We start from the raw sequence: 24,001 nt of genomic DNA on the forward strand, positions 1-24,001 counted from the left end.
AGTACAATCATTGTAGATCATCATGTGTTTTAGACTGACAATGTAAGTGGGTATTGATTGGGTCTGCTCTGACTGCTGCTCGGTCTGATCTGGCTGGATTGTGAGAGATTGTGAGTTCAAATTCACACATGGACAGTGATGGAGGAAGTACTCACATGTTTTACTTAAGTACTGCAACGTAGACATACTCTGTTACAAGGGGAAGTCTCGTATTCAGAATGTACTTGGATCACCCATTTTTTATGCAAAAGTTGAAAACCTGCCTGGATCTCTTTTTGACTTCTACCCATATAGCTTATGACCTTCAAACAGCCTCCATCACTCCGAGCAGCTCTTACTGTACATATCTACAGTTCTGAGAAACCATGAAAGCTCAGAGGATTTTAGAACTTCAGATTTGACAGGCTTTCAGAAGCACTTCTGAATGGAACAAAATGAGGCTGTCCATCTGTCTGTCTGCTAAAGTGACATGCACCTCATAAAGACAGTCCTTTTATAACAGTCTATGCTTCAGACAGAGAGAGTCCAGGGAATAAACAGACTGTGTACTGGACAGACAGTGCCGCTTAACCTTTTTGACAGTGTTTTCTGTGATATGCTGACCAATGTGCCAACTTCATGAGGAATAGCAAGCTGTTCCGGTGGGAATACCACAGCTGCTTCTTGATCCAATGACATAACCTTTCCCCCCTTCTGTGCGGACTTTACTTTCCCTGTTGACCAGCCTGTAAAGTTTCTGCCCTATGTGTTTTGTTGCACCTTATGCCTAACCATGCACATAAATGCCCCTATGCACCCGATACACGCGTTGTCATTCCATTGAATGGGCCCGTTATCAGGGTTATAATCCCATAGCCATGGCCCAGTAGGCCCCTACTGCCCTCCCAGGAATGTGTTACCACTTCCACACCTTGTGCTTGACCTCATGTACACACTGTATCTGCTGGTCTTAAGCTATGCGTATGTTCTCTTTAATATGCTTATTTAATATTAGATTTTTCTTTTCTCCCTGCTCTCCCTCTCCCCGTCCACCCCCCCTTCCTTTTTCTTCTCCCTTTCTGGACAACAACAAAATGATGGAGCTTATGCAAAAATGACCCACCCACTTCTTTACTGAGTTAATTAGTAACCCACTGATGTAACAATAAAGTTGATTCTTGTTTCTTTCAGCTGACAGATCCAAGATCAGACCCAGGCTTCCATTTCTGAATCAGAGCCAAGTAGCCTACACGATGATAATTTAAACCTAGATCATTCAATAACCAATTTGTTTTTATACTTCTACATTGGGCTGCTGCAGCCTGATGCAGATAAAAATAAATGCATATATGTATTGCGATTACATTTTGGGAGTGCCGCTATTTCCACTTTCTTTGGTGTTTTTTTAATATACTTACTTGGTACTGTAACTGACTGAGCACCCTCAGCAAATGTGTGTGTGTGTGTGTGTGTGTGTGTGTGTGTGTGTGTGTGTGTGTGTGTGTGTGTGTGTGTGTGTGTGTGTGTGTGTGTGTGCGCGCGTGCGTGTGTGTGTACAGTATCTATTTGGGGGAGGAGTCATAATTTCTGGAGGAGGAGTCAGTCTGTCTGGGGGAGGAGTCAACCAGGTGCCCTTCTGGATATAAAAGGTGAAGAAAGATTATTCCATTCTTGGGGCAAGACAGACATACAGTCAGACAGACAGACAGACACACAAACAGTTAGACAGACATAGAGACAAACACAAAGAGACAGAACAGCCACGAACACAGGATGCTTATCACAGTGATAGGAGTGTTAGCCATGTGGCTAGCACCTTCTTCTGCTGCTACTGTAAGTACCGTTACTATTTTACCATGCAGTCTTAGAATATTATACAATGTTATAAGATATGGGACAACAGGCTGGTATGACAACTTCACAGAGTGCATGTCTGGTGCAGACTGCTTTGAAAATGATGAGTGTTAGAACATTAGTCCATCCCAACAATCTATGAGCAGTCTATTTATCAGACACAGACACAGTAAATAATATCAGACCCAACTCACGTTCTCCATCCAGAGTTCCAGTTCTTACATTCTGGTAGAGGATTCAGGGTTCCCCAGGGCAGGCCTTTATATCTATTTGTGTCCATTAAGATTCTCCACACTGACAGGTAGCAAATGTAGGTTGTTATTTTTAACTCTATGGTCGTTGGCCATCATTGGGGGTTGTGCAATATGTCACCATTTTCAGAAGGTGTATATGAGAAAAATGTTACATGAAAGATATTTTGTTGTTGAGATGTCAATGTACGACTCTCACTACGGGGACGTTAAAGAATATTTACTATTATGCTACACCTTCACTGCACCACAACTTGAATCTGAAAACTCACCTTTTCAGACTACCTCACCCCCCCCCCCCCCCCATACTCCTCTTTCCTTGTATACATTCTTATTGCCTGTTTTGATAGATAGGATAGGATGAATGACTGGCATGCAGCCTTATTCTGTTTTTAAAGAATGTTTGTTCCTCAAAGGAACCCTTCAGTTTGTTTTTACAGCTATTGCCTGCAAATGAGAGACATGAGTTATGATACTAGACAAGCACTAAGTGGTCAATTTACTTTACCTCTGCCCAGAACCAATGCACTTAAGAAAACAGTAATGAACAGAGCCATTGCATACTGGGATGTGCTCGCCCCACATTTGACTCTAACAAGAAATACATTTGGTTTAAAAAAGAAACTTAAGGAAGCAATAATCATAAAGGAAATTAGATTAGATTAGGTTGTTATTATTTTTGTTATTTTCGGACAGACAGTTGTTCGCTAACATTGATTGTATTTTATGAATTGTATTGTGATTTCTTTTGCCTGCACCCCAGGAAGAATAGTCTCCACTACGGTGTAGACTAATGGGGATCCTTAATAAACAATAAACAATAAACAATAGATGCTAGTTATAATGTATACTTTGCAGATGTATGTTGGCTACTTGTTGTTCACGTGTTATGTGACATAAATAGACAGATATAGGCTACTGTTTGCTTCACCACAAATTTCAAGTATGTTATTTAGATTGGATGTTGTTTAGGCAGACGCAAAGGTTTATGTTTACCAGATAATCCTAGTTATTTTGTAGCACTAATAATTGTATGGACTCTATTTACGTGGCCGTTTACCCTGTCGTTTATTGACTAGTGTTCATTCTGATCTTGCACTTGAAACAGGAGAGAGCTCTGGTTAAAATGGTCTGCTAAATGACTAGAGATAATAGTAATACTGTAGTGCTGTACACTGAGATAATGGTAGTGTTGTTGTACTGACATCATAGTAGTGTTAAAATGGTCTGCTAAATGACTGAGATAATAGTAATACTGTAGTGCTGTACACTGAGATAATGGTAGTGTTGTTGTACTGACATAATAGTAGTGTTGTACTGACATAATAGTCAGCATCTTATGGGGACAGACATCTTGATGGCGGTGAAGAGAGTGAACTGAAGCATTTGTTGTAACAGCACAAATGTAAATATATACTCAAAGTCAAGCATGCTAAGGCCCCTTTTTTTGCACCCAATAAAAGCACGTAACTGTAATAGTAATGGTCTTTCTTCTTTTCTTTTTTAAACTTTTTTTGTTGAGGTATTAAAAAGGTCTTAAAAGTCCTTAAATTGTCACTTCACTGTAGGCCCATATGTACGTATACATTCAGAATGCAAAGGGCATTGCTCTCATACTTCGCTCCGTACTTAATGTCTAAATGGAGATACAACTATTTAATACGCTGGAAGGCAGGATAAGGCAACATTTTCTGCTGACCTACACAGTCCCCACACTGCTTCCTATGACAGATAGCAGTTGACACAGTTCACAGAGGAGATTGTGTGCATATCTTGTTCTTGTACCTGTACGTATTTAGACCAAGTGCTGTACAGCAAGGGTAAAAGCATCCGCACACTGGTTTAAAGCTCCCAAAATGTATTTTCTTTAATGGCGCAACATTTCGACCTTATAGGTCTTCATCAGGAAAATATCCTGATATTTGTCTGATGTAGACCTATATAGGGTTGAAACCTTGCGCCATAAAAGAAAATGTGTGTACTGTGTATGTGTGTGTGTACTGTATGTATGTGTGTATGTGTGTATATGTGTGTGTATGTGTGTGTGTGTGTGTGTGTGTGTGTGTGTGTGTGTGTGTGTGTGTGTGTGTGTGTGTGTGTGTGTGTGTGTGTGTGTGTGTGTGTGTGTGTGTGTGCGTGCGTGAATGCGTGCGTGTGTGTGTGTGTGTGTAGCTTGGTGTAGTGCACACAGAAGGGGGAGCGGTGAAAGGAGAGAACAAGCGGATGGGCCTGTTCAGTTCTGTTGACATGTTTAAAGGCGTTCCGTTTGCTGATATTCCTGGCAGATGGCAGAAACCCAAACCTCACCCTGGATGGCAAGGTACGTCACCATGGCGACAACTCTGTCCTGTCTCACTGTGTGTGTGTGTGTGTGTGTGTGTGTGTGTGTGTGTGTGTGTGTGTGTGTGTGTGTGTGTGTGTGTGTGTGTGTGTGTGTGTGTGTGTGTGTGTGTGTGTGTGTGTGTGTGTGTGTGTGTGTGTGTGTGCGTGCGTGTGTGCGTGTGTGCGTGTGTGCATGCGTTTAGTTTGGTGGTGGTGATAATGATAAAGTTTATGATGGAGAGGATGAGGATGAAGATCAGATGATGTGGTGGTGGTGTAGAAAGTGGTGTTGATGATGGTATAAAGATGATGATGATGATGACGATGGTGATGCCGTCTCTAGGTGTTCTGCAGACCGTCAAGTACAGAGACAGGTGTCTCCAGGTCAATCTGCTACAGCTGGGGACAGTTGGCAATGAGGATTGTCTCTACCTCAACATCTTTGTCCCCCAGGGACGCCGCGGTAGGACACACGCACGCACCCATGCACACACACACACACACACACACACACACACACACACACACACACACACACACACACACACACACACACACACACACACACACACACACACACACACACACACACACACACACACACACACACACACACACACACACACTTTTGATGTGTGTGTGTCAGTAGACTCAGGAACAACTTACAAGAATTGGCCTCGGTCGAGTAGTGACTAAACTTCTCTTGTCTTTCTCTGTGTAGTGAGCAATAGCCTTCCTGTCATGGTGTACCTATTTGGAGGAGCCTTCCTGCTGGGAGCGTCTAACGACGCTGCCATTCTGGGCGATTCGTTGTATGACGGCAAGGAGATGGCCGACAGGGGCGGAGTTATCGTAGTCACGGTGAACTACCGCGTCGGAACACTGGGATTCCTCAGTACCGGAGATTCCCGGATGCCAGGTACAACTTAAAGGAGCAGTTCACCCAAAAAACCTACTTATTTTCTATCGAAAGTTTGTGCTGAACTAAATGGCAAATTTTGCCAACAGACTGCCAGTCGTCAGTTGTAGTCTGTTGTAGTCTGAAGTAGCCTGTTTTGGTGGAGAGTCACCTTAAATACTAGGATACCAGGTACAATGTAATACTAGGATACCAGGTACAAGTTAACTTGATACTAATGTGCCATGTACATAATAGGTACATAATATTTGTTAAATTGTTATGGGCTATTAACACCCAGCACAATAATAACTATAACTACAGTTTTCACCACTGCTATGCCATCCACTTGAGTTAGAGCGATTTTTCTTTATTTATAGTTATAGCGCTTGGTGTGATCAGCCCTTTTGTATTTGATGTGTTGTGTGTAGGTAACTATGGTCTCTGGGACCAGCATGCAGCCATTGCCTGGGTTCACAGGAACATAGGAGCCTTTGGAGGAAATGTTGACAACATCACCATCTTTGGCCAGTCAGCAGGAGCTGCCAGCGTTAGCTACCAGGTCAGAAGGTCTGCGTTATCTAGTCCAGTGGTTCTCAAACGTTTTACTTTCAAGGACCCCCAGGCCGCAAACCCCCCGCCCCCCATAACTCTGAGAGAGTACAAATGGAACCAAATGGACCCGTAAGGGTCGATTTGGTTCCATTTGTACACTCTCTGAGTTACAGACTGGTAAGTGTTCATTTGGAACTTAAGTATCAATCATTTTAGCTGGGGATCCCCTGGAACCTTCTCAAGGACCCCTGAACCCCACTTTGAGAACAATTGATCTAGGCAGCTATTTCCAGTAGGAAATTACAATTCAATGTCTACTGGTACTCACTGACTCCCGGTCAATCTGAATAACCGGTCAATCAAATGAAATAATCAATGATGATTATTTAGTTATTGTTAATTGAAAATTGCATCTATCTGATCTATCTATAAAACCATTTTAACCACATGAATAACATACTGTATCTGTCCATTTTTTTCCCTATCTCGTCTTGTCTTCAGATGCTGTCTCCCTATAGTAAAGGTTTATTCCGTAGAGCAATCTCTCAGAGTGGCACAGCTCTATGTCCGTGGGCACTGCAGAGCGACCCAATGGCCAACACCAAGAAGGTACAAACCAACAGACATACAAAAACAAATATTTGCCTCTGAGATGTAGTGGAGAAGTAAAAGTTCAGAAGATTGTGAATACTCCAGTAAAGTAAAAATCCTCAAATTTGTACTGCGTGAATGTCAGTGTGTTGTTGAGTCAGACTATGGAAAACTGTTGTTGTGATGATGTGACATATGTCTGTAGATCGCTAGGAAGTTGGGCTGCAAAACCTCAAATGAAGATGACATGCTGACGTGTATGAAGATGATGGATCCTGTTGGTGTCGTCATGGCGGGAAAGATCGACTTGATTCAACTTGTGATGGGAAAAGGTAACATCGAGTCAACCGCTTAGAGCAGCAATTCCAAACCTGTGGGCGAACATTTGTGTTGTGAGCATGTAGATCTGCCATTTTCAGTGAAGGGATTTGATGTACAGGGGAAAAAAGAGGCCATAGACCCCAAGGGAAGCATATAGGGTTTAAGGGGTTAAGTCTAATTTACTGTAGTGTCATGGTGTCACTGATGCAACGCGTTGTATCCTAGAAAATCAGCTAATGGTAGCAAGTGACACTATAAATTAGGTTTCGAGTCCAACAACTTTTACAATCAGGACACTTTTATGTCCTCTAATTCCTCTAGGTGGCACCATTTACAGAACTAAACAAAGAGCAGAAGCATTCTCTTTACAATTTAGGCATCCAGAGTGTTTTACAGTAAGCAAGGTAAACACAAGGTAATACATCAAATGCATAGAAATTGTCATCTAGGATCATAGGTAAACCAAGAACATAGCATCAGACTAAACAGCATAATATCAATTTGTTTTTGATTCATCCAACTAGTATTTACATGTCGATAAATGATAATTTAAATGCCTGAAAAACTCACTCAACATTTCTCTTCTTTCCATTAGGGCCAGTAATGGACCTGATATCACACGTTCCAGTGATAGATGGTGACTTTATCCCAGACCATCCCAGTGCTCTGTTTGGGAACGCAGCTGAGTTTGACTACATGGCCGGAGTCAACAGCATGGATGGACATTTCTTTGCTGGAGTCGATGTTCCTTCCATCAACAGGAAAAGAATCCCGACGAGCGTGTACGCAGCACGCACTCACTCACTCACTCACTCACTCACTCACTCACTCACACACTCACACACTCACACACTCACACACTCACACACTCACACACTCACACACTCACACACTCACACACTCACACACTCACACACACACACACACACACACACACACACACACACACACACACACACACACACCCACACACACACACACACACACCCACACACACACACACACACACACACACATGTATTGTACTGTATTGTACTATAATCTGTTGTATTCTACTGTGTTGTGTTCTAGTGAGGAGGTGAAAGGTCTGTTGGCAGTGATGACCAAAGCTAAGGGAGCAGCGGCCGTTGAGTCCGCCTACACCGCCTACTCCACCAACTGGGGGTCTGCCCCCGCGGACGATGTCGTGAAGAAGACCGTGGCCGACATCGAGACCGACTTCCTCTTCCTGGTTCCCACTCAGACCGCCCTCCATCTCCACGCCAGTCATTCTAGGTCAGCAGCCCATTGGTCCAAAACATCTTTTCCTGTTTTCAAAATTACTTTTCAAATGTTCATTCCTCCGGTCTGTTCCATTTTACTTCTGTTACATCACTTCTCTCAGATCACAGGAATATTGTCTCTAAACTCAAACTGTCTGTCTCTCCTATACTGTCTCAATCTCTACTGACATACTGTCTGTGTCTCTCCTACACAGTTTCCTTCTCAGCTGTCCCAATGCATGTCTCTCCAACACTGTCTCTCTCTCATCTGTCCTACTGCCTGTCTCCCCTAGACTCCTACAAGGTCTTCTTCTCAGTCTCAGCTGTCCTACTGTCTGTCTCTCCTACACTGTCTCTCAGCTATGTCCTATACTGTCTGTCTCCCTTCTTCATTGTCTACCTACTTTCTGTCTCTCAGGACCACATTGTAAATAAGTGTTTCATTACGCTTTGATGTGTTATCCTGGTTTTAAGTTGTATTGTGATTTTGCTCACATATCTTTTACCAAAATCAAATCAAATCAAATTAACATTATTCTACTGTTGGACTCTGTCTGTGAGAAAACGTATTTGTTATACTATCATCTCAACATGTATACATGTATACATGTATACATACATGTACCGTTCCACTGTGTAGGAGAAGGCCAGTTTGTTAATTTCATGCCGTGTTGTGTTTGTCCCTCAGAGGAGCCGTGACCTACTCCTACCTCTTTAACATGGAGACCCGTATCCCGGGGTTCCCTAGCTGGGTGGGGGCGGAGCATGCAGAGGAACTCCAGTATCTGTTTGGCAAACCGTTTGCCACGCCCCTCGCCTACTTCCCCCGACACAGAACTCTGTCAGAGTACATGATCGCCTACTGGACCAACTTTGCCAAAACTGGGTAAACGGCCTTTATCAATTCATCAATAGAGCAATATGCAACACTGCAGCAGTCCTGTTATAGCCCTGGTATAGACATGAACAACAAATGCACGCACGCATGGAGTGGTCAGAATATAAGTGTGTGTGTGTGTGTGTGTGTGTGTGTGTGTGTGTGTGTGTGTGTGTGTGTGTGTGTGTGTGTGTGTGTGTGTGTGTGTGTGTGTGTGTGTGTGTGTGTGTGTGTGTGTGTGTTTACTTTGTGCAGTGATCCTAACGGAGGAAACAGCAAGGTTCCAGTGCCTTGGCCTGCATTCACCCCAAAACACCCGCCCCATCTCATCATCAACAACAAGATGTCCAAGAAGTCCTCCATCGGGTAACACATTGTTTGGAGATTTGGACATTTGTGAACCCATCAAGTGGGTTAATGCTATATGTCTCTCCGTCAATAATGAACAATCTGTCTGGCTACCAGGACATTTAGTCCCGGCTTAGACCAATGAGTTCCATGTGTATTAAACTCACTGTCATCACATTTCAAGATCTTTATTAATCTATTTCTACATTAGATTTATATTTCTTGCTTTCATACAGTAATCATCTGTAATCCTCCACAGAAACGACCTGAGATCAGAGTATGTTCGCTATTGGACGACCACCTACAACGCTCTGCCCTCAGTCTAACTACACCAACATGACAACAACAACAACAATCTACAACAACAACAGCAACAAGAACAGATAGAGGCCTTAGGGTATCTTTAAACCAGCGGTTCTTAAAACCCTTTAAGACCTGAGGTCGATACTACAAATGCCTTATAAATCAGTAGTTCTCACACTTTAAAGATTTAAAAAAAATAGCAGACGCACAAGCTTGCAGCGCTGCAGGAAGTGACGCGTTGTGAGCTTGTATATCTGCTATTTTTGAATAGCCAACGCAAAAATCTAAAAAGACAGATGCTTTCCTGGTTTTAATTTCAAGGACCCCTTGTTTAGTATAGATTAGACAATGGACCGCCCATAACTCTGAGAGTGAACAAAGGGAACCAAATGGACCCTTACGGATCCATTTGGTTCCATTTGTTCACTCAGTTACCAATCATTTAGCTGGGGACCCCCTTTTGCTGCCCCACGGCAGCAAAAAGGGATGAATTAGCTCCTTGTGTCCTATATGGCTGATCTACTCTGTTCTACTGTCTTCTATTGAAACCTGTTCTACTGATCTGGTCATAACAGTATCTAAACAGAGAAACCACATGGAATCAGATTTACATCTGAGATAATCTACAGATAACATCTACAGATAACATCGGAATAACATCAGAACAACAGAACCACTATAGTGAATGTCATTGTTGTCTATTAAACATTATACAGATGTATATGTGACTGGATGCTTCATTTCCCTAAGCCATCTCCTTTCCAACAGCCAAACGGGTACACACATGCACACACACACACGCACGCACGCACGCACGCACACACACACACACACACACACACACACACACACACACACACACACACACACACACACACACACACACACACACACACACACACACACACACACACACACACACACACACACACACACACACACACACACAGGTGGATATAGATATACATAAATAAAAGCGCAGGCCAAGAGAACACAGTGTTTTCAATATCTCTCAAACACAGAGACACACACATATGCACGCACGCGCGCGCACACACACACACACACACACACACACACACACACACACACACACACACACACACACACACACACACACACACACACACACACACACACACACACACACACACACACACACACACACACACACACACACACACACACACAGTTGCAAAAGTGTGAAAAGCAGGCAGGAAGTTGCTATGTCAGTGTCAACTGTCTGTATGTGTGACGACTCAGAGAGAGAGAGAGAGAGAAGAGGAAGAAGTAAGGGAGTAGATGTCATGCAATAAGCCGAGGACTAAATGCTTGTTTTACTTTATATTGAAAAAGAGAGAAAAGCGAATCGAGAGAGAGAGGAGAGGAGAAAAGAGAATAGAGATAAGAGAGGAGAAAAGTGGAGAGGCGAGGAGAAGAGGAGAGTGCTTGTTTGTAGTATAGTGTTTCAACTCTAGAGTTGAAACACCACAAAAAAGACAAGATCCTGAACTACAGCAAGAGAGAAGAGAAGAACCAGGACCAGGAATTAGGAGGAGAGGCGAGCCGGGGAGAGGAGAGGAGAGGAGAAGAGAGAGAGGAGAGGAGAGGAGAGGAGGAGAGGAGGATTGTGTGGCGTGGTCATGGGGGAGGACATCAGGAAACAAGGGATATTATTCCTTCAACAACAACGATTTGGAAAGGTACACACTAGTAACTAATCTACTTTGCCTATTTATCTATCTTTATCCATCTCTGTGTATGAATAATTTACCGTGTGTGTGTGTGTGTGTGTGTGTGTGTGTGTGTGTGTGTGTGTGTGTGTGTGTGTGCGCGTGTGTGCGTGTGTGCATGTGTGTAGAAGTGGAAGCGTGTGTGGTGTGTGTTGTATAGAGAGAGTGTGTGTTCCATTTCTCGTCTGGAGTATTTCGAGTGTAAAGATGGAGGAACAACGGAGAAGAATGACAAAACTCTCCGCAAACAACAGGAGCACAAGAAGGTAGGTTTCCACTGGCTTCTATTGGACTACATGTGTTCTATTCTGCTGTCCTCTACTGCACAACCCTCTGTTCTTCTGTTCCAGTGTGTCCCAACCTTTGTAATTTCAAGGTTCCCCAGAATGATATGCATTGCGCCACAGACCCCCATTTGATATATTTATCCCCCCCCACCCTCTGGGACCCAATCTACACTGTAAAATATTGCATGTTATTTTAACCCTGAGGGTGTACAATTGGAACCATATGGTATTTGCTCCATTTGCTTCCATTTGTACATTCTCAGTGTTACAGACCCATAAGGGTCCATGTGAACCCCTGTTGGTAACCGGACATGATGTTGGGAACCAGTGTTCTGTTCTATTGCAAACCTGTTCTACTCTGCTGTATTCTGTACTACTGTCTTCTTTTCTAACTGTTCTAGATTAAAGATTCAATAATGTATTACCATTTCTGTGCTCAGGGTAGACAAAACGATAAAAGTATCAGGTGCATAAAAAAATGATTTAGGATACAGTTAAAGAACTGATGATGAGGAGTTAGGGCCCTCGCTGCTACAGGATATGTGCAGTTATGGAAACAAATAGTTCTGGTCTTAACCACTTAAACCCCATGTACATTGTTCTATGACAAATGTCAAATAGCTAAAATGAACCCTATGGTTCATGTGGTTGTACACTTTGTAACCTTATTCCGGAAGGAGGCATTCAAAAGGAGCATCGGTTGCATGAGAGGTGACCCTGATTATTTTCAGACCTATTCTTAGGTTTTTGTGGTTATGCTTTGCAAATCCTGACCGGTGACTTGAAACGCTGCTTTACCTACCTTGTTAGGCTTCTTCCTGTCATAGGCTGAACATTTTCCATACCACACTATGATACAGAATGTGAGAACACGCTCTGTTATAGCCCTATGTGTGACCTCGCCCATGGCTGTAGCTCAGGAATCGCTCAAATAGTGTTACAATAATATGAATTTGTAAAACACTTTCATACACGCATGTAGTTCAAAGCACTTCACAGTTAGAAAACAAGTTATCATCCTTATCATCAGGAGATCAGGAACATGCTTCCATGTTCAATTCTGACTAGAATGTCAAAAGAAATCACAGTGGAATAGGGTTAGGGTTGGGGTCATTTTACCACCCAATTTTTTAGAAATGTAAGATTATGCATGGGGATAGCACCGGTATAGCATTAGCATTGGAGTGTTATTCAAGCTCATTATGTGCAAAAAGTGACAATGCTGTGTAGCGGCCTATATAATGTCACCAAGACTGGCATAGTCCCAGGGCTCAGGTCTTGTTTCAACAGCCTGATGGTGGAATGAATTTGGATACATATTGCTTGCATTAATCTGTATTTATCAATATGTTTCTGACCATTGTTTATGGATGCATCTCAGCAATAGAAAGAATATGCTCATCATTGCAGTTCAATGGACTTCACTAGACTCATGTACTTTATTAGAAAGGCTACACTTATATGAATAGTGCAACATAATCAACAACATACAATCAACATGCTTGAGCTGACAACTCTCCCACTGACAAGACATCAGTCCACTATTCACTACGCAGCCTAACTGTTACATTATAATGACCAGGGAGTCATCTCAGGATCCTGGAACAGTTGGTAGTCGATAATCTGCTTCTGGTGCTTTTTCATGATGCGTCTACCAACCACTGATCTTAGCAAGGAACTGTCTCCTAGTACCTATAGGAGATATAAATATCTAATCTCAAAATCAGGTTAACCACTTTAACCCTATTTTATACTTCGGCTATTCAAAAATAGACAATCTCTCCATAGTTCACAATGCTTTTATAACGCAAATCTTCTCTTATGGGGGTCTCTTCCCTGGCCCGAGATTGGGGTCAATTTGTGGGTCTTTTGAGACATGATAAAGTTTGAGAACCACTTACTGTAGGTGATCCATCTGTCTGTCTATACCGATCTCGCAGGTGATCCGTCTGTCCGACTGTATCCGCGTGTCGGAGGTGGAGATGGACGGCTGTCCCAGAGACACTGGACCGTTCCTAGTAGAGACAACAGAGAAACTGTATGTGTTTGCGTCGGACAGAGCACACATGGACGACTGGACTCACAAACTCTGTGAGATTGCTTTCCCTGTACGTACACACCTCACACCTCACGTACACATGCACACAGACACAAATGCATGCACGCACGCACACACACGTCAGCATTCCCTGTATGCACATACAGAATAGTCTCTGAACCCCATCTGCTCCTGATCAAGTTGGTGCCTTACGTAGTTTCCTCCACTGTCTGTGAGTGTGAGAGAATTTAACGCACATTGTAAAGCTCTTTGTATAAAGGCGCTATATAAACGACCATTTAATAAGGTGTTGGGCCACCATGAACTGCCGTAACAGCTTCAATACTTATTGGCATAGATTGCCTAAATCTCTGGAACTCTACTGGAGCGATGGAAAACAATTGTAACAAAAGATATAGCCTCATTTGGTATTTTGACGATGGTGGTGAAGAGTGCTGTCTCACACGAAATCTGTTCAATTGGGTTGTACTGCAAAGACCATAGGATAAATACCCATCAAACCATTCAGTGACCACTCATGCCACTGGCATGACCATATCACTGTTTTTCCACATCTGTAGACCAGTGCCTATGATTTTGTTTTTGCACCTTTTTATTCTCAAATTTGTCTTTGTAACGAGGTGTTTGTGCACTGCAAGCTTTCTATAACATCCATCTACAGTAGTTGTTGATGAAATGTCCTGGCTGCTGACAGTCTGATCATGTCCTACACATTGACATTCTTAGTCACGTGAGAAAGAGTTGCTCTTCTGGGTTTCCTTACATATCACACTAATATGCACAAGCACCATTCATCAAATGTGCACTTTTGACCACAGTTTCGAAACCGATGTAATGTTTCTTTCCCCATAGGTGGAAATACATATGTCACTAGCCAGTTGAGCAGTCTTTGTGACTGAAGCTTCTAACCCCAATAATGAATCCTCTTTGATATGATGTTGATAGCTTAATTGTATCATGCAGTACACCTGTATGGAAGCAGATGCATTTCTTTTGTTTCTCCACTCAGTTATTCAGATTTTTCTGAATAACTGAGATTTCTTTTCTTTAATTTGTCATCTGTGTGTTACGTTTATAATATCCATATCAAATGTTATCTCTTATCTGTGTGGATCAGTTTGCCAGAGATACTAGCCTGGTAATTAGTCTGTGATCAGTGATTTGAGAGTGTAATGGAGCCTGCCTCACCAGGCTAGTCTGTGCTTGAGTCATACCTCAATGTTGAGACACAGCAGAACTTCCCTAATGTGTCAAATGTGTGTGTGTGTGTGTGTGTGTGTGTGTGTGTGTGTGTGTGTGTGTGTGTGTGTGTGTGTGTGTGTGTGTGTGTGTGTGTGTGTGTGTGCATGTGCATGTGTACAGATGAGCTGGACAGAGGGTGGAGTTAAGAGGAGGAGTCTGCATAGAGGAATAACGGATGAGGAAGAGGAAGTTGAGGGGATGGAAGACAACTCATTGTATAGCGGCAGAGAGACAGGTAGGTCTGTCTGTCTGTCTGTCATCAGAGCTTTGTTCATAAGCTGGACTTTAAGACCTGACTGAACCTGCAGTTGGATTTTATTCCCCTCTATGTAAAACACAAATGCTCCTACACACTCACACACTTACTCAAAACCCTGCATGCATGCACGCACGCACACATGCTGCACATGTGTGCACACACACACACACATACGCATGCACGCACGCACGCGGATGGATAATAAAATAATAAAATACACCCAAACATTAACTATTAAACTGCTTCAGAACCAGCCGTCAGAACCCATCAAGTAGTGGACCCGTACCACTAATGTTACTGTGTGTGTGTGTGTGTGTGTGTGTGTGTGTGTGTGTGTGTGTGTGTGTGTGTGTGTGTGTGTGTGTGTGTGTGTGTGTGTGCGTGCGTGCGTGCGTGCGTGCGTGCGTGCGTGCGTGCGTGCGTGCGTGCGTGCGTGCGTGTGTGCGCGCGTGTGTACAGTAGAATGGTTGTTAGCGGTCCTGTGTTGCTGACCTCAGGTCAGCTGAACTGCCTGTCAATCATCTCGTCGCCATAGTTTCAGAGCTGCTATATTTAGCAGCCTTTGTGGCTCAGTTACACAGCTAGCTGGTTGACACATCCTGTTTTCACACATACACACACACGCACGCGCACGCACACACACGCACACGCACACACACACACACACACACACACACACACACACACACACACACACACACACACACAGTTTGAAATACTATTGTTGTGAGGACATCAACATTTTATGAATGCGATTTTATGAATGCCATTTATTATTTTTTGCCAATTTTAACCCATACCCTAAAGTTGACAATAGCCGATCTACAAGATCACAACAAGATCACAACCTACCAACAAAAATAGTCGATAGTCGACTGTACAACAGTAGGCTACATCGACTATTTTTGGTAGTGCACAACTTTATACTAACCTAAATTGTAAGCCTAACATGTATTTTCTTTTCTTTTTTACCATAAAACAACCATTTCTCATGTGAGGACCAGGAAAATCGTCCTCACAATGTCTATTTCTCAAATTTGAGTAGGCTATATTTGTGGGGACGTTTGGCCCTCACAAGTATAACAATACCAGTACACACACACACACACACACACACACACACACACACACACACACACACACACACACACACACACACACACACACACACACACACACACACACACACACACACACACACACACACACACACACAAAGAGCTACCAGCTTGTGCGGCAGATGCTACGTAGTGGAAAAGTGGTTGCGTGCGTTCCTGTTTTGTGGTCTCTGTGTAGCAATGCTGCAGTATGTGTGTGCATATGGTACTTTAGTGCCTCATGAATAATGTGTGTTCTGTAACAGGTGTCTGCTGAGATGGGACATAAAGACACCTTTCAAACGTATACAGATGCCCTCGAAATATTATTAATAATACTATATTATTAATGATGTTTGTGTCACGTTTGAGGTTCAGAAGGTGTAGGACTCAAGTGCAGAACGAACAGGCACAGGTAGAGCAGTGAAGGTGCACAAGGGTTTTATTTTCAAAAACCTACACTAGCTAGGATCACGAGGAACACTATGAATGTCACAAGGAAGTTCACACATAGCCTACTAGAAGATTCAATGAATTAAATGGATAGTTCACCCCCAAAATGACTTTGAATTCATGGAGATTTTTTTTTTTTTGTCAAATTCCTAAGCCAATAATTTGATGACTTGCAGCGGCTCCGGTAGGAGACTCAAAGTCTCCTACTGGAGACATTAGCATCTTTCCAATGGTCATCAAATTATTGGCTTAGGAATGCGACAAAAACTGAAAAATATCCATGAATTCAAGTGTCCATGGGGTGACTAATCGACAGATTTATTTTTATTTTGGTGGTGAACTATCCCTTTAAAGGAACAAATGACTGAACATGTCACTGACAGCAACTAACTGACAAAGAACTGAACACACAGGGGAGTATAAATAGACATGGACAACTAGTCACAGGTGAACTCAACTAGACAATCACACAGGGATAGGCTAGACAGGGACCAACAGGAGGGTTAACAATAAACAGAGCGGTGAGACAAGTTAGGAGACAGACAGGAAGCCACAAGAACAATACTACAAAATAAGATAAAACACAACAGACAACCCCTAACCCTAAGACCTAGTAACAGAACATACTGTACTAAACAAGGCTACAGAAACTAAAGAGTAAACAACCAGGGAACAAAAATAAACATCTAAACCAAACAGGGAATAAGAACAGAAAAGAGAAATAAAGTCCAAAAATAGATAAACACAGCCAAAGTCCATAGGCTGAGGAGCAGGCCGTGACAGTTTTATTAGGCTATTCATAATCATGATAATAATAGGCCTATAATGATAATTGTAATGTTTAATTTTAACCATACTTAAAACATCAAGAGTATGTACTACGATATCACTTGTAAATTATGTTTATATGAAACTCATAAAAGCTGTTTGCAGTGTGCTGTCTCATACACACACTCAGAGCAAAGGAATACCTCAGTCACTTCCTCACAGCGGGACGCCACATTCTGAAACAGTAAGATAAAGGGTTTTAAATCCATTTCACAATTATCGATTTAATCGGTTATAATAAGAATTTGTTTAAATTTTGTTTAAATACACCAAAATAGTGGAAAATAGCAGATCTACCATTTAAGATCACATCTTCAATTCATTTATAGCCTATATATATTTTTTTATTTTATTTTAAATTTGCTTCTTGATTATTTGATTAATTGACAATTCATCGATAGAATAATAATCATCTATTAATAGTTGCATTCCTAGTCAAGGCAAAGCCAAGGTAGAAGACAAAAATAGCGTTCAAAAAGTTCTCATGTTAAAGCTGCTCTACTGTATGTACCTTTCCTCTTCTGATTTCCTTGAGTTAGATGATTATGAAAAACTTGAGATATGTTTCGGGAAAGGAGCTTTTGTTGTGGCAAATTTTATTTGTCAAGCTTGGGACAGAAGACAGAACACTCTGTATAATTCTGAGCTGTAATTTAATGTATTATGTGAATATAAACATGTTGTAAGCGTAAGATGGTGTCTTATAAACCCATGAGGGTTGGGCACTTTGTGTGCAGGACACAAAAAATAAATAATCAATCATCAACCTACCCCTGATCTGAAACCGGTTTCCTGGGCAAGTGCTGAAATTGTTTACCATTGAGCTAATAGAGCCTGCCTGCTTGCTCAGGGGATAAATTGAATCTTGACCATCAGGTAAAAATCTGTGTCAGATCCTGTGTCTAGGTGAATCATGACCTTTGACACGATCTAAATGTCTCAATAGAAGAGCAGAGAGACAAAATGTACTCTGTCTGCCATACAGATTGGACAAAATGACATTTTATTCATAAAAAAGGAAGAAATAGTTGCACACTCTGGGTAGAGTGTGCAACACTTTTTTCCTCTTTTTAAGTTAGTTCCCAGCGGTCAGCACCTCACCACTTGCTGTGCGTTACCTTTTTCTTTGCTAAACTAACATATCCTTAAAATAATATGTCTGGTTCCTGCCACGTCTGTCTGTCTGCCTTCTGCCACAGCGGGGTCATATCAGTCATGGTGTGAATTCAGCTTAAACCACAACACCATAAATAATGCCAGGAAACAACACAAACACACGCACGCACGCACACACGCACATAAATACAATTTCCTGGTAAGTGTAATTTCCCAGCACACAGGGAAGTGTGAATAAAAAAGCAAACAAGCTCGCTGACACACGCTAACAAGTGACCTTGTGATGTAGGTCTCACAATTAATGGCGTTTGCCCATTTGCCGGCAAGAGAAGTATATCTCTTGCCGGCGGTCGGCGAGGTGTTTCTTCTGAAAATTCTTCTGTAACCAGCAGGAGGGGGAAATAGCGACACCCTCTATAGGCCATTAATGAGAACTCCCACATTTTCATAACTTCTGCATTGGCTTCATTTTCAGCCGCGGATACATGCTGCCTGGTGTCAGCATACTCTGTAGGGCGGTTATTTGCTATGTTGTGACACGTTTCCCTGTCTGCACACTTTTGCACATTTACCATGACCTTTCACCCTCTCTCTCTCTCTCTCTGTCTATTTTAACCGAACCAGTCGAGACGGTTGGCCGCCCACACGTGCACAGACACACACAAACACAAACACACACAATGCGTCATGTGAGCTGTTTTTACAGAAGTTAGTGATGACCTGCAGTGGAAAGACATTGAGTCAGTTTCTTGTGCTTTTGATGTTGAAAGTTGAGTCTGATGGTCAAACTGCTTTCTTCAGGATTACTATTGTAGGCTACTTTAGTTTAGTTTAGTTTTAGTTTACGGTAGTTTATTCCGGCCATTCATATTTTCTTTACAAAGATAGATAGAAATAATCAATCAATTAATATTTATTATTTTTATTTTCTTTAAAAGAGAAATCACACCCAGTGTGAAGTAAGCGGTGCTATTGGTTTATTTTGCTTCCTTATTACTGACTCCCTACTGCCTTATGCTGCCTTATTACTGACTCCCTATACTGACTCATGTTCCATTATTACTGACTCCCTATACTGCCTCATGTTCCATTATTACTGACTCCCTACTGCCTTATGTTCCATTATTACTGACTCCCTACTGCCTTATGTTCCATTATTACTGACTCCCTACTGCCTTATGCTTCCTTATTACTGACTCCCTGTACTGCCTTATGTTCCATTATTACTGCCTTATGTTCCATTATTTCCGACTCCCTACAGCCTTATGGTTCCTTATTACTGACTCCCTGTACTGCCTTATGTTCCATTATTACTGACTACCTACTACCTTTCGCTGCCTTATTACTGACTCCCTATACTGCCCTGCGCTGCCTTTTTGTTTTTGAATGGATAAAACACATATTTATGATTCTTATATGATGAGTTGTCCTGACTGACTCGGCGACATCCTCACAGAGCGGAAGAATGAACACTCTCTCTCCCCCCCACTCTCTCTCTCTCTCTCTCTCTATCTCTGCATGCGTATGTGTGTGTGTGTGTGTGTGTGTGTGTGTGTGTGTGTGTGTGTGTGTGTGTGTGTGTGTGTGTGTGTGTGTGTGTGTGTGTGTGTGTGTGTGTGTGTGTGTGTGTGTGTGTGTGTGTGTGTGTGTGTGTGTGTGTGTGTGTGTGCGCGCGTGTGCATGTGTGTGTGTGTGTGCGCGTGTGTGTAGTGCTCGTGCGTGACTTCAGAGTGAGCATGAGGAGGAGTGAGGCAGCAGACAGGTGTCGGCTGAGAGGAGCGTATGTACTGAGGGCCGACGTGGACAATCTGCTGCTGATGGACGCCAAGACGTCACAAGTCCTGTACAGCTGGCCCTACCGCTACCTCAGACGCTTTGGACGAGACAAGGTACTGGACGCCATCATGCTTACATTTCGTATGCCGTCAGGCATGTCCAAAAGCATTCCTTTTGTAAAAACGTATGTTTCTATGCCAGTGGTTCGCAAACCTTTTCATGTCAAGGACCCCCACAATTAGATGTATTTGGCCGCGGACCCCCATCTCAAAATACTTTGTTCCAGGAAGCAAAGATTTGTGTTAAAATGTTTGCATTAAAAATATATATATATATATACACACACCGGTATTCAAAGATTTGCACAAAATGTCTCAAAAATAGCAGATCTACAAGCTCATAGTGTGGCACAAAGTGATGGTCTACTTTCTGCTACATTTTCAATCTGCTATTTTCAAATGGCCGAAATGTATATAGGGCTGAAGTGGGTAATGTAAGTTTTGTAATAATGATAAAAATCAACAAAGTAACTAGTAACTAAAGTTTTCAAATAATTGTAGTGGAGTAAAAGTATAGCCTAATAAGTAAAAGTACTGAAAATTTGAAATACTCCAGTAAAGTAAAAATACCTCAAAATTGTTCTTAAGTACAGTACTTGAGTAAATGTACTTAGTTACTTTAGCAACACCACTGCTTCTTTCATCTCATTCATCTCTTCTCCGTGTATGTGTGTTTGTCCTCCAGGTAACGTTCTCCTTCGAGGCGGGTCGGCGGTGTGACAGCGGAGAGGGCAGTTTTGAGTTTGACACCAAACAGGGGAACCAGGTGTTCCAGGCGGTGGAAGCAGCCATCAGCCTGCAGCGCTCTGCCCTGCCCCCGAACCAGGGGGGGCCGGATGGAACCCTGCCCCGCCACCGAACTACATCTGGAGGGGCGGAACTGGATGGAGTTCAGCATCGCTCGCTGCCTCATCACTCATCTATACAGGTACGCCGGTCACTATATTTAAATATTAAATATGATATACTGTATATCAGTGATTCTCAACCTGTGGGCCATGAGGATACTGCAAGTGGGCCCGCAAAATAATTGGCAAAACATCACGATTTTTTATACCAATGAATGGTAACTTAAAAGTATACTATGTTAGTTCCATTGATCCAAGCCGGAACACAATCAATTGATTGATCATTAAAATAAACATGCTCTGAAAATGCAACCAGCCCAGCCATCGGACCACTTACAACGCAACACTGCAACGCAACCTAATGCAACGTAATGCAACGAAATAGAACACAACACAACATATCTATTGATGACAATAAGACAGTGGGTCTGACCACGAGACTAGGAGGAATGAATCTGGTCGTGTGAGCAAAGGTAAAGCGATCATTTAGTTTCACTCACTTTCCTACAATATGCACAATTTCAAATCAGGCTATAATAACCTATCCCGTGCAGCACACTTGTCGACATGCAAGGCCATCGGCTGCTCGGCAGCGCACGTGCCTTGGTTTCAAGTGATGTCAAAAGTGAAACAAAACGAGCGATCTCTCCCATTGTTTCCACATTTACCATGATAAATATTAAATAGTTAATATTATGTCACCAAATGATCTTATAGCCTTAACTGCATGGAGGGTTTCGAGAGCAGAAATAAAGGGTGGGTTTGTTTTATGTCTCTCAGGATGATGACATGGTGTACAGTCTGGTGAAAGACATTCCGGGTCAGACTCTGCACTTAGAGAACACATCTCCTGCACAACCCAGACGCCCCTCTCAGCTGGTAGGTACCACTCGACAATACAAACACCCCTTTCTGCCGGTAGGTACCACACAACAATACAAACGCCCAACCCAGCGGTGTACAATACAGTCTGTATTAATTAAGGATCTGTCCTCCCTGCCCCGCCCCCCACCCTCTCCTCTCCTCTAGTCTCCTCCGGTAGAAAAGGTGTTGACGGGAATGAAGAGTTTGACGCTGGACACCAGAGGCAGGAAGACTCAGGTGAAAACCATTTCCAGCTGTCCACTGCCTCACAGCAGCCCAGACCGGGACCCAGAGCATGTCCCCCACCACCAGCAGCAGCAGGATGCCCAGGGCTACTCCCAGATCAGCATGCCTGGTCATTCAGAGAGAGACGACAAGAGAGAGAGACGAGAGAAAGAGAAGAGAGGGGAGAGAGGAGAGAGAGTTGCCGAGGCGGAGTATTCCCTCCCCTTTGACACCATCGCCAACAATGTCATGGAAATCTTTAGTTCCCATCAGGCCTTCGGGCTGAGGGAGGGGCCGGAGTCAGGTGGCGACCCACTTTACGACAGCATCGACGAATCGCAGGTCAAAGTGGCCTTCAGGGGCGTGGCCGAGGCACCCCGTCCGACCTATAAGAAGGTGGAGCATATCTACGACGAGCCCGAGGGCTGCGCCGTGATCGTGCAGAATCCAAAAGCTCCCACCGCTCTCTACGACGACCCCGAGGAGATGAGAGGCAATGCCTGGAGGAGTATGGGTAGTGACGTTGACCCTAAAGGTCAGGAGTACACGTACGACCCGAGGGTAGATGACTATGCTGTCCCCAAGCGCCCGCAGAGAGCGTTTCCTGCTGAAGAGCAGGAAGCGGATTCACCGTACGACAATGTGATGGTGAAAGAAAGAGAGAACAGATGAGAGCACGTACACACACACACACGCACACGCGCACACGCACACACGCACACACGCACACACGCACACACACAAACACACACACACACACACACAATTCTAGTGCACTGTAATAATCATTCCTTTCCGTGGAAACACCCTCAAACACTCTTCGGATCTTCAACTATTTGATGGTCATTTTCACAGACATAAAATGTCTGAGTATCATAAGATGTTGACTTGAATTCTAGAACATTGACTTGAACAGGAAGTGGCCTGTCACTGTCAGAGGACCGGATGTTGCATCATGTATGTGATGATGTTGTCTCTGTCTGTAAAAGCAACTCATGGTGAGTTATTGTTCTCCTGGTACTATGGCATTATGTCCAGGAGATGGCAGTGATAGGCTGTGTTTTAATAAAGAGCAGATACACTCAAAAGACATTTTCTTACTTTTCCAAATATACGGTACAAAATATAATATATATATTTGTTGTTGTTTTTTTGATTTGTATATTTTGAAAACAGAACAGCCACGTTAAACAGGCAAGAGTCAAATATCAAATATCTTAAAGACAGTAGAGATGTAAATCTTGATAGGGCCTGGGTTAGAGAAGCTATGATGTTTAACCAGTGGTTCTCAAAGTGGGGTCTGGGGACCCCTAGGGGTCCTTGAGGGGGTTCCAGGGGGTCCCCAGCAAAATGATTGATAGGAACTATTTAATCATCCAGAATGAAGCCTGTCTTTGTAGGAAATGATTGAATAATGAATTGCTACTAACGTCTGTTATGTTTTGTTATGTTGTTATGTTTTCTAACTGCTGTACAGAACCTGGAAATTAGAAATAAAAGTTGTTTCTGTTGAGTTCGCTGTTGGACTATTTACTGTTCACTATGCTTGAGGTACTAGCCCATAATGCACTAATAAAAAAAATATTAATACGAA

At 42.8% G+C, this 24,001-nt stretch overlaps 2 protein-coding genes across 3 annotated transcripts; both read left to right on the forward strand.

Annotated features, from left to right (window-relative positions):
• Positions 1-1,668: 1,668 nt before the first annotated feature.
• Positions 1,669-10,242, forward strand: LOC311043853 (bile salt-activated lipase-like). The gene is made up of 12 exons (XM_084055230.1): positions 1,669-1,812; positions 4,257-4,404; positions 4,750-4,869; positions 5,128-5,325; positions 5,736-5,866; positions 6,361-6,468; positions 6,656-6,782; positions 7,367-7,553; positions 7,843-8,046; positions 8,722-8,919; positions 9,166-9,276; positions 9,518-10,242. Exons 1-12 carry the CDS (start codon positions 1,753-1,755, stop codon positions 9,582-9,584), a joined length of 1,659 nt encoding a protein of 552 aa, XP_083911356.1. The 5' UTR covers positions 1,669-1,752; the 3' UTR covers positions 9,585-10,242.
• Positions 10,243-10,854: 612 nt separating this feature from the next.
• On the forward strand, positions 10,855-23,921 carry dok2 (docking protein 2). Of its 2 annotated transcripts, XR_014600657.1 has the most exons (9): positions 10,855-11,264; positions 11,423-11,560; positions 13,522-13,689; positions 15,003-15,117; positions 20,346-20,524; positions 21,156-21,398; positions 22,099-22,197; positions 22,348-23,688; positions 23,743-23,921. XR_014600657.1 is itself a non-coding variant. In XM_084055229.1 (8 exons), the coding sequence occupies exons 1-8, from the start codon at positions 11,205-11,207 to the stop codon at positions 23,077-23,079; spliced, it is 1,734 nt and encodes a 577-aa protein (XP_083911355.1). In that variant the 5' UTR covers positions 10,855-11,204; the 3' UTR covers positions 23,080-23,921. The 2 variants fall into 2 exon arrangements, 1 of the variants encoding a protein (XP_083911355.1); XM_084055229.1 differs by having other exon boundaries at positions 22,348-23,921.
• Positions 23,922-24,001: the final 80 nt, after the last annotated feature.

Source organism: Gymnoscopelus microlampas (assembly GCF_963454915.1).
Source record: "Gymnoscopelus microlampas genome assembly, chromosome: 4".
Taxonomy (NCBI): Eukaryota; Metazoa; Chordata; class Actinopteri; order Myctophiformes; family Myctophidae; genus Gymnoscopelus; species Gymnoscopelus microlampas.

What these genes read in the sequence shown, in the direction of transcription:
- LOC311043853 (XM_084055230.1), top strand. Translation starts at nt 1,753, where the DNA reads ATGCTTATCACAGTGATAGGAGTGTTAGCCATGTGGCTAGCACCTTCT. An exon ending in CTGCCAGCGTTAGCTACCAG is followed by an intron (nt 5,867 to 6,360) that starts GTCAGAAGGTCT and finishes TCTTGTCTTCAG; the next exon opens with ATGCTGTCTCCCTATAGTAA. An exon ending in CAATGGCCAACACCAAGAAG is followed by an intron (nt 6,469 to 6,655) that starts GTACAAACCAAC and finishes ATATGTCTGTAG; the next exon opens with ATCGCTAGGAAGTTGGGCTG.
- dok2 (XM_084055229.1), top strand. Translation starts at nt 11,205, where the DNA reads ATGGGGGAGGACATCAGGAAACAAGGGATATTATTCCTTCAACAACAA. An exon ending in TCTGTGAGATTGCTTTCCCT is followed by an intron (nt 13,690 to 15,002) that starts GTACGTACACAC and finishes GCATGTGTACAG; the next exon opens with ATGAGCTGGACAGAGGGTGG. An exon ending in CCAGACGCCCCTCTCAGCTG is followed by an intron (nt 22,198 to 22,347) that starts GTAGGTACCACT and finishes CCTCTCCTCTAG; the next exon opens with TCTCCTCCGGTAGAAAAGGT.